The 11,367-nt window shown below is 41.5% G+C and overlaps 2 protein-coding genes across 2 annotated transcripts; one reads left to right on the top strand and one right to left on the bottom strand.

The window, feature by feature from the left end:
- Nucleotides 1-3,007: 3,007 nt before the first annotated feature.
- Nucleotides 3,008-4,186, top strand: MELLADRAFT_114387 (uncharacterized protein; the record flags this gene model as incomplete). Its single annotated transcript, XM_007419287.1, has 1 exon — nt 3,008-4,186. One exon carries the CDS (start codon nt 3,008-3,010, stop codon nt 4,184-4,186), a length of 1,179 nt encoding a protein of 392 aa, XP_007419349.1.
- Nucleotides 4,187-8,427: 4,241 nt separating this feature from the next.
- MELLADRAFT_73736 (uncharacterized protein) lies at nt 8,428-10,416 on the bottom strand (the record flags this gene model as incomplete). Its single annotated transcript, XM_007419288.1, has 7 exons — nt 8,428-8,688; nt 8,709-8,860; nt 8,944-9,197; nt 9,260-9,512; nt 9,615-9,783; nt 9,867-10,143; nt 10,225-10,416. The coding sequence occupies 5 exons, from the start codon at nt 10,247-10,249 to the stop codon at nt 8,986-8,988; spliced, it is 936 nt and encodes a 311-aa protein (XP_007419350.1).
- Between the last annotated feature and the right edge of the window lie 951 nt (nt 10,417-11,367).

An 11,367-nucleotide genomic window follows, 5' to 3' on the forward strand; every position in this document is an offset into this window, starting at 1 on the left:
ATTGCACATAGCGATAGGGTAACAAGACGTGCTTTGAGTGGAAACTCAGCTGCTTAGAAGCTGCTTCCAGATTGCATAAGGACAGCATCCAAACGTCATGAGCTTAGGATGAAAGAAACAAAAATGAATTGGGGAAACATCAACTCGTTTTTTCATCAGCTCCTTCTTTGGCACCAAGTCCGCTGAGATATGTAAGTCTGGACAAATTCATTCGAATAACGAGTGGTCATTCACAACTCAATGTCTGTTTCAACAGGCTAGAGTTCGATGATGATCTTCTTGATGTCTACTAGTCGGTGAAGTCGCTAGCCCTTGAGCGCACCAGACCACCCACGACCATGCTCTAGCAAGTTGCTGAGGCCGAAACAGCTCCGAGCGGTTTGAAGAATTTGATTCAGCGAGTGACAAATCACTCTCTGTGTATCTTGACGGTTCTGAGTGCTTACTATCCACAGCCCAAGTGGAACTAGGCTCTTGGTCTCGATTGATTGCTTCATGTACTTCACGGCATCAGGTGGTTTTTGATCGTGAATGTGTAGGTGATTGCGGAGAGCACTCGGCGCTAGCATTTGAAATAAGCTCATGTGCCTTTCAGAAAGGTGCCCTGCTGGTCCTCCGGCAGAGAGGTAAGGCCCGGCGGCAAAAGTGTGTAGCCGATATACAAGTCCCCTTCGGCAACAAAATCATTGAAGGTCTTTCACACTGAAGCAGTGCAGTCTCACTCGCCATATATATTGGAATGGCTATAGACGAGGACCAAAGCCTGACTTGACCTATTTTGTCACTTGGTTCATTAGGAATTAGTTTGACTCCTGTGGAGTTCATGGCCTAACACTTTTGCAAACACTGTTGAAGTAGCGTTGGGCAATGACCAGCAAACAATCTCATTGCAAATCATCCAGAAAGGTGGTCGCAGGAGAAGGGGAGATGCAGCGGTTTAGGTCGACAATAGATAGGGTAGCTGACAGGGGATCCCTGTTGGTGCACAGCAAGCTGCACACTGCATAATGATTTTCCAAAGAGGGTGCACATACTGGACTGGAGGGGGGGACATCCCATCTGGTTAATAAATACAACCACACCATAAAAATGATGGTAAAAGCAGGCTAAGGCAATCCAACCGCAAAGATCACTGGAGCCTCGAGGACTTCCATAGAGTGGACGGGGATGGGGATGTGGTACTATAAAGGAACTCTGCAGAGTTCCATAGCCTGCAGTGACATCCGCATTGAGTATTGAACCAAATGAATGTAAAAATTCTGAGTGGTCTGAGCTGACACTGAGGCAAAGTTAGGACTCAGTCTCAGACTTGCAGACCTGGAGTGAAATTTGAGATGAACTCTTTCAAATTTGATTGAGCATTGTTATTTGTCATCCATTTGGCTTTAAACCTGGAAAACTGGGCAAAATCTTGACTAACTGCACACTTTTTTCATTCAATTTTGATTCAAAAAATCAAGTGGTCACTGCCTGCTGGTGAATTGATATTGAAGCCAACAACCTTTTTTAAATATTTTTTGATGAAAAATAGTTGATAAACCTGAGTGGGTGGGTAGATAAGATGCAAGGGCTAGTAAGGGTGTTCCACAACGTATGGTAAATTGCTACATGAGGAGTAGGATGTCTACACCTTGCATCCTACTCCTCAGGGCTCATGAAGTCTACACGGTGCAGTACAGGCATAAGGCTTAGAATCTGGGTGGGATTGCAATTCGGGATTGGTATACCACATATAGGTTTTGTTTTGAATTTAGGTTGGATTTTAATTGGTTTGGTGAGGTTTCTTTTTTTTGGTAAGTCTACAGTTTTGAGAGGAATTTGTGTGGATTCATAGTACTTAAAAGATATTTGATGAGTGGGTGGAAGGTGTATACGGAAATTCGATGGTTGGTTTGAGAAAACTTGTTCATTGGTGTGACTGTGTGACCGTGTGACGAATGTGGAAACGATTTCGATTCAATTGAAGGCTTGATCATGAACCTCTGCTTGAACAGTAAGGTTTGGGTACAAAAATGGAAATCATTTGTTTTGATTTTTTTTGCAAGGTACAAAATGCTCAACTTCAACCTTGAAGTTTAAATCAGTTCTGGTTTATAAAATAAAAAGTGTATCCTAATGTATTAGCTTATTCTTTGAGAACCATTTATTTACATAGTTTGTTCAACTTTTCATTTTGTGTTTCTTTGTTTACTTTACATACTGGAAATTTGAAATAAAGATGATGATAAAACGTCATGAGAGAAGATATGTCACCTATTTTCATGGAATGAGTGAGTTGGCCTGCTTTTGGATTTGTTTTGGGAACTTTTGAGCAGTTCCATTAATTATAAACATCAAGAACCGAAACATGTCCACATTGTTAATGCAAGTCGAGCACATTATCTATGTGAGCTTATCCATACATTGCCACGGACAGTCTTTTTCCCGGTTGACTGCGAATACGAACAGTGCTGCTGGCTATAAGCTTAAGTCATCTTTTGCTTTTGCTTGAAGGACTTTGCTTTTTAATTTTTCCTAGCATTTCTTTGCTGATCTCACGGGTGGAAAATCGATAAGTGAAGCCGATATTCTCAGCGGTTCATAATTCCTTTGTCTCAGCACAAAATGTTGACTGTCTGAAGTGTGATGGATGAGCTTTACATCACTTTATCTTGGTTTCACATGCCTTGAAATAATGATAATTCAAAATTTCAAAAGCTTCTAGAAATGAAGCTGAAGACGGTAAACAAACAGCCGGTAGATGAAGCAATAGCTCAGCTCGAGTTTGCTTTCTCGTTTTCTTTCGTCAATAGTCTCACCGCGAGGTGTTGGGATCAGCTTGGGCTCGAATCTATGAGTATATAAAGACGGCAAGATGACGATGGGATTTGTTCTTCAGACAAGTCTTGTCCCAGCGCAATCTCCAGCACGTTCACAACGTTCAACGCTCATAACGCAAATCCAAAACAGAAACCTCAAGATAAATCCACCTGCAAACCTTTTGACGCTCTAAACACTTAATACCAACATGCACAACACGACTTTCAACGCGGCAGGTTCCGCTTCAGGTACGCAAGAGACATTGGCAACTGTCCAGGCTGACAAGTTTTCTGATTCGTCCGATGCTACCGGTGAGGATGGACTGTGGGGCTCTGAAGATGGTGACAACGTTGAGGGGAGGGATCAAGATGCTAGTGCTTCCTTTCAGTCAGTAGCTTTGGCGTTGCCCACCCGCTCTGCCCCTCCACTTGCTCTACCGGGTCGCAACGTTATTCCACTCCCGGCAAGAGCCACGCCAACAACAGACATTCCAGTTCATCCCACTCACAATCCCTCACAATCACAATTTACTCACGATCTACAATCTGACTTTATCCCGCCGGTAGAAAATGCCGACTTAATCATCCCTGATATCCCAGTGCCGTCTTCCAGCCAATATCAAAGCCATCCAGACCGAACATTCTTCGACTACAGTACTCCATTCTACAACGCATCCAACGACATTCCCTTTCCGCAACGACAACAGCAGGAACACGTCATAGACCCCGCGCTGCTGTCTTCAAATCTCACTGGGGCTGGTTCCCTGGATTGGTTCTACGAACTTCCCACCTCTAACTACATCAACCCTACAGCGGCACCAAGCGAAGATATTCCTGTACCACCCCTGAGCTTTTACCAAGAGCCACCACAGTTCATCAACCCCGCACACCTATTGTTGAATCCAAATGGGGCTGGTTCCCCGAACTGGCCTGTCCCAGGAGCTGGACCTCCTGTCGCCTCTACCTCTCAACTGCCTGCTACGTCTTCCTCCCGTAAGCGCGGTCGAAAGGCCTCGGAAACCGGACAGGAACCTCAAGCCAAGAAAGGTCGACAAAGAGATCCTGCCAACCCCAAGATGACAAAAGCCCCTTGTCCTTGGCCCGGTTGTGGGAAGATGATCGTAATAAAAAATATGCAGCGGCACATCGACGGGTTGCATCTTGGTAAGAAGAAAGTCCAATGTCGGTATCCGGATTGTAGGAAGATACTAGCATGGGAAGGTGATCGTACTAGACACTATAGAACTGTACATCGCGGCCAACCACCGCCACCTGATAAGTCACCTTCCCCTGAAGGCACGCCTCATCTGGATGGCCCACCTGCTCCCCAAGGTCCACCACCACCACCACCACCACCCCCGGGGGCGAGCGGGATTGCTGCATGCTAAAAAATCGATAAGTGTTTCTTTAAAAATTAGTTATGAAAGTTGAATTTCCTGTGAACATCTTGATGATTTGTAAATATTTATCTTATCTGGTTTCTAATTTGTTTTTCTTTTCTTTTTTTGGATTTTGCGCTATTGAGAATACAAGACAAGAACTTGAATAAAAAAAAACCATTCAAAGTTGAGCTTTGAGAGTGATCGTGAGTCAAATGAATTACTTTTAGTATACTATAACCTAAGCCTTGACTCTTCTGTTCTTGATTTTATTTAGATGAATCTTTTTTTGTGGAACCTCGAGCTGGAAATCAACCCGATCCGCTTGGAAGTTGGTTGTTTTGAACGGCGAGTCAATTTTCAATCAATATCGTAATATCACAAGAATCTTCATACTGATTAGAATTGTTTCCTTCCAAGCTGTTTCTTGTAGTATTCACCTCATTATGGTAAGACTCGAATTGACCATTAGGAATGACTAGAGAAGTTGTGATATTACGATATTGGGATATTATGATATTTTACAAACAAAACCATTCAAAGTAAAACTGAGCTTTGAGCGTGATGGTGAGTCAATTAAATCCATTCTTTTAGTATAACCTAAGCCTTGACTTTTTTATTCTTGAGTTTATTTAAATCAATGTTTTTTTGTGGAATCTCGAGCTGGAAATCAATCCGACCTGGAAATTAGTTGATTTGAACGGCAAGTCAATTTTCAATTATTATCTTAATATCACAATAATCTTCATACTGATTAAAATTGTTTCTTTCCAAGCTACTTATGGTAGTATCCACTTCATTAAGACTCAAAATGATCATTATCAGTAACTAGGAAATTGTGATATTATGATATAGCAGATATTTGATTCATAACATCAGAATAACCACCACCACCAAAGATTCAAATCAAAACAACCATGATACAAGGGTATGAAACTCTGGTTTCTTCATGACCAAAGTATTCACCAAAAAAACAGAACCCAATAGGTAGAAGGATTTCTTTGGCGCATCTCTCTGGATTCGGGAGTCTTTCATCTGTCGAGCAGAAGATGTCTGTTCACAAAACTATTTCTCTATGCTGTGATGTCAAAATAAAAATTGGCAAAAGAGTTTTAAATAGCCCAACGTGATGTTGAGTAGGTAGCAAGAAATAAATCCCCTTCAATAATTTCATTTTTTGTTGGTGTTGTAGTACGCGTGTAAATGAAGCTCTGAAATGGGTAAAGAAATCATACATCAAACTTGTACTGGAGTGGACTGGTACAGTTACTGCAAGTCACACTTGATTGATTTGAGATCATGGTACTTTAGTCAGATCCAAAAATCACAACAAAGCCTGAGGGAAGTTATCAGAATGATTGTATGTCAGAATCAAACATAAACAACCCCATCTAAAGCCATACTTGTATACAGGCATAACCCGCCTATAAACATAGGTTTTTGGATCTCCCAAAGTGGCCTTTGCCTGCAACAAGCTCCCCTGTAAAGATATAACCTGTCTACACCCATGGAAATTCCTTTCCTCCAAGCAGTTATGATGTAGAGGGGGTTGACTGTACTTCCAGGTTTATGTAGGAACCAGCTGATCTGACACTTGATATGTATGTATGATTGGGTGTGTGAGTGAGTTTATCCAACATCATGTATTTGTCATGTATATCCTCTTCTCTGGTCTCTTGAAATTGTACAAGCAGACACAAGAAAGATATGTCACCCTTGGGGCCAAAACATTGCTATAGCATATGTAATACACCCAAGTGAAGCCAGTCTGGCCCCAAGGGTGACATATCTTTTCTATGTCTACTTGTACATGTATATTGGTTTTTTCCCTTAATAAACTATGTTATATGTACTTTGGACTAGGTGGAGGTGGCCCAGTTGGCATGGACCCATTTGGAATTTTGTGGGTGGGTGATGCTTCTACCTCATATGGGATAGGTGTTTTGGTTGGTACAGTGTGGACTTAATTCAAAATGACAAATGAATGGAAAGAAGAAGATGATGATCACAAACACATCAATTACCTATTGACATTCTCAATCAGAATTGGATTCTTGATGGTAGTTGGCCTGAACAACAGACCTTGTTAGAGCTTAATTGTTTGGACAAACAATACTACAGCACAAGCGGCTCTGACCAATGGGAAATTGACAAACAAAGTGATTGACAAAGAATGGAAGATCATCCAAGGACTCATGATCTATCACCCAATTGAAACACATGCTAAAAGAGTGACTTTGGATGATAACAACACAGAAAAATTCTCAAGAGGCATCCAAGGGGACTGTTTGGAAAAAAGATTGCTTTCCATTGAGCCTGCCTCATGATTTGCAGAAATTTTTTGTTCATTCAGCTGTAACCTTCAATAGACATAGTGAAGGATAATACTTTGATTTTTGTTGTATCTGTATCTCTGTCATATGTTTGTATTTTCACATGAAAAGGTGAATTACATTTGGTTGAAGACAAAATTACCCAATGACAACATTGGCTGGTTTGTTAATGAAGTGAAAATTTGATGGAGACCACTGTTGCTTTGGTGTTGAATGGAAATAGACATGGCAAGAGGCTTATGCTTCAGGTACCAGATGATTAATTGTGGTTTGTCTGATCCAAACTCAGATCTGGTTGAATCATTCTTCATTCAATCAAGTCTCAATATCCAGAGGAGAAACATGAATTACAGCCTTCCAACTAAGGTAAGTAAGCTGTGAAATTGACAATCTGGGTTCTCCAGACTAACTCGGAATCTCCGGGGTAGCATGACAGAAGCACTTTCACTTCATTGTTTTACAGCCTGCCTGTTGATTGGATCAGAAGATGCCATAGCATTACTACTGCAATCACATTTGGTACAAGGGTGCATAGAAAGCACTTTACTCAGATACAACGGCACAGTTAGGAAATTCAAAGCCTTCCTGACCGCTATGGGGAATGAACATTGGTTACACTGCAAATACTATAATGTGTTTTTCCAAGGTGAAAAATGATTACATTTAATTTACAAAATGATTAAAAATGCATTAAATCTACATTAACTCAACATTTTTCTCCATGAAATCTGCATGATCAATCGTTTTGTGCATCAAATCCAATCATTTTTTACCTCAGAAAAACATGTTATATTTGCAGTGTTATTACCTGCTAGTCCTCTGGATATTTATGAGTTCTGATTTTGGACCAGAAGACCTGAGAACAGTCCAAAATATCAAGGTGTCTTTGAAAAGACCTTGAGTAAATATTTGTTTGAGGTGCAAACTTGGCACAACTATCACAATAAACCATACTCTCACGTCTGGGGCGCTGTGTTACAGTCTTATTGAGAATGTGTGGTAGACAGGATATATTGGCGCCAGAAAGACCCCCAAAGCTCACAGTAATTCTAGAACACCTCTTAATACTGTATGTATCATGCATGTGTTCATGGGCCCAAATATGATCAAGCTTCCTTAGATTGTGTTTTGATAGCCTTCATGCAACTAGCAAAGATCACCTAAAATAAGTTGACTGAACAAACACCCTGGTCAAATTCAGTTTTGTGTAGTGATGTCATTCAACATTCCCTGGCTTCCAGTAGTGTAACACTAGCAGTACAAGGGGTGAAGACAGCAAAAGCAGGTGTAGCCCAGATGATTCTACTGAACACCCCACCAAATGTCCTTTGCCTGCTATTAGCTGTGAGTCAATGTTTGATGACAATGAAGTAAGCCAATGCTGCATTATTCAGATACCATAACGGCGGGCAAGTGAACTTAACAAGGTCATACTTGGGTGTATGGGTGGCACACAACTGGCTATGACTCTCCACACACTTGTTCCGCATTGGCAGTGCCTCCTTCAGCACTGCTCTAGGAGTTTCACATGAAAACATCAAGCGCCTTGGTTGCTGGACTTCAGACTGTTCTTGACTTTACCTCAGGGAACACTCCTTGAAGGAAATGAACAAGACAATACCTTTATTATCTTATCTCACCAATGAGGGAGACCATACATTGGGTACAAGCGCAGTCATAATGTAAGCTTTTATTTGCAGGACAGGTTTTGCACAGGGCTCAGGCTTCTGAATAAAATCTGAGCAGTGGGGTTTATGCTAACTTCCCTCTTTTTGGTTTAGGGCTTTAGTCCTCTTGTGTTGGTACAAGCCCCTCTGGTTATCTCCTAGACAATTCTTAGGCATTCTTAAGCCAGAATTCCAAATGAGATGAGGGTCTCCCCACACACAAAATACTGGTTCATACATGAGATGATATGAAATATAATACTCAATGTTAGATTCTTACTTGAAGTATGATGAGCCATAATCCATGTCCCAAGTCAGAAACCCATACAAAAGAGAGAAGGCAAAGGACTATGAAATCCATTGCTGCTTAACTATTCTGGTCCTAGTAACATGGAAAGTCACACGTTTTCTGGGTGAACATCTCAACATTCTTTTTATTGACTCTGATCATTCAGTCTTCTCTAAAAAAAACTAGTTGTGGAATCTCATGGCTATGGATGATATTCAGTTTTTTCTTGTCTCATGATTGGTTTTTTTGTCATCTTAAGGCAAAATGATTTCATATCACTGGTCTAAGGGTTTCAATGATCAATACCAATGGAGGTGATGTTTTGCTAGTTTCCCTGTCATTCCTTGAATTACACTCCATGAAGACCATCTGGTGTTCTAGGCAATGAAGTTATCTTGGGTATTCAAATGGATGTCTTAGTTTTTGCAATCCATTACAAAAGACCAGGCCAACATGGAAGAGAAAAGCAAAAGGACCCAAGATACTATAAGCCTGATGATGTAGTATACGAATTCGTCCTCAATCAGCTGTGGGCTTCGGTACAGATTTTCCTAAGCCACTAGCATGTAAAGTAGCTGTCTGTATAGCACGAGCAATCGTACTCCTGACTTTTCCGTCTTCAAGAGCCAGAAGCCCAGCTATTGTGCAACCCGCAGGGGTGGTAACACTATCTTTGAGTGCAGCTGGATGTCGACCTGTTTGAAGTACCATCCGAGCAGCACCTTGCATAGCTAAAACGTATTCAAACATCAATTAGGATGATGTTTTTCTGGACCATGAGATCAAAACTCACTTTGAGCTGCTAGTTCAAGGGCTTCGGATCGTGGTAAACCCATCATCACTCCTCCATCAGCAATTGCTTCGAGAATGACCAGGGAAAAGGCCGGCCCAGAACCCGAAACAGCGGTACAAGCATCAAAATGTTTCTCATCAAGGAATCTACATCGACCGATTGGAGTGAAGAGTGATAAAAGAATGTTACGAGTTCGATGTGATTGAGGATCATTAGGCGGAAGAGACGATAAGACTGTCATCCCTTCTCGAATCTGTATTCCAAGGGATTGTCCGTCAACGCGTCAAAGATATGACTATGATTGTGAGGTAAGGCTTGGAATAGCAGTTTGGGAAGAGAAGCTGATCACACACACCTGACACGGCGTGTTAGGCATCGCCCGAACCACACTTGCGCTTTCAGGAAGCCATGACTTTAGCATCGAGATCGTAGTGCCCGCGAGAATAGAGATGAAAAGTTTATTGGCGCATGCTTCACGCATGCCTTCGGCTGCAAGTATATCTTGTGCGACTTGAGGTTTACATCTATCTATCAAATACGACTGATCAGTTAAAAAGAACACTTGATGATGACTTCAAAAATTCTATATGAATCGAAATAGACAAACGATAATAAGACCACATCCGATTCTTGAATACTTTTAACGTTTTCATTGATTCGAACTTCTACATCCTCATGACCCAGACTTTGCCATTGTTTCTTAAGTTTTTTAGCCGATTCAGAACGTGTGACACAAGTGATAAATCTATGAGGTTTAGTATCAGGATCTTCAGATGGAATCGGAGTCGAATCTCCTGATGAACTTGATGATTTGGTGATCGAATCAACTTGATGTAGGGATTCAAGTACACCAGAAACAATAGCTATACCCATAGTTCCACATCCTGAAGATAAATTGATCACAGAGCATAAAGTTTCAGTCAACTTGATTTTAGGAAATCACATTGACTCTGAGTGAAGCTGACCTAGAACACAAAGTGTATAAGGCATTTTGACGGGGTATCTTGTGTGTATATAGGCTGGCTTGAGTCACACGATTCTTCAATAGTCCACGAGATGGTTCTTTCAAACGATGTTAAGAATTTTGGTAAAGGAACTTTGTGTGTAATTTGTTTTGAAGGGTTTGATGTTGAGCTACAATTTCCGAATCCAAAATTTCCCGACCACCGGCGACTGAAACTTCACTTCGATCGCAGCCGAAACTTGAGCCCCGAAACAACCTCCGCAGTTTCTTGGCCCACCGGACGGGACAGCCTCAGAGTCAGCACCATTTCAAATCATGAGCCCTGCCTGATGATCATTTCGACTTGAACACACGAAGAAGCTGCAGGAGATCAAAAGACAAATCAAACTCAAGAGTCTGACTAGACGTCATTTTGAGCTCAATGAATTTTTTTGTTTGGGAAGATGAATAAAAGTATGTACATAAAAGGGAAAGGAAAAAAGATCCTGAACAAGCTGACATCCAACATAGACTATACATAGTTGGGTAAGAAAAAGTGTTGTATTTAATCAAGGGGGCTACTAAAAAGCGCCCGCAAATAAAACCTGAGACCGCCCGCTTTTAGAATCCGGTGGTTACTAAGATTGTTGGACTGAACTGTGGTTCAGTCCCGAGGTCCTGATCTGTGTGATCATCTCGTGGTGGGCGTGGCGTGAAAAGCGCGCCTTTGAGGCGCGCCCGGGCGTAGGCGTGAGGGCGCGCCCCAAAAGTTGAAATATGGGGTGGGCGCGCCCTTTCAGCCTGTTCTGCCGTTTTCGGGCTTTCTCGCTGTTTTCTTACACCCCACCACCTCCATTCATGCCAAAGGACAATACCGAGACACCATCTGAGTGGATCTCACCAACTGTAAACTTTGGAAACTGATGGAAAGGTTCCCTTATGTCGAAAAAATCAACACGGCACCAAAAACCGCAGGCTTGCTCAATGCCAGTATTGTAAAGTTACAATATTCAATTTTGAAAATTTCCATTGTTCTCCATCCAAGTAATAAATATCTGCAAGAATTTATCCTCAGGCTTCCCCTTGCAACACTTTTGACAGTTTTTTTGTTCCTTTTTGATTTTTTTTGATTTTTTTTAGTTTTTTTCCATTTTTTTCGATTTAC

The sequence above is a fragment of the Melampsora larici-populina genome (assembly GCF_000204055.1).
Source record: "Melampsora larici-populina 98AG31 unplaced genomic scaffold MELLAscaffold_154, whole genome shotgun sequence".
Classification (NCBI taxonomy): Eukaryota; Fungi; Basidiomycota; class Pucciniomycetes; order Pucciniales; family Melampsoraceae; genus Melampsora; species Melampsora laricis-populina.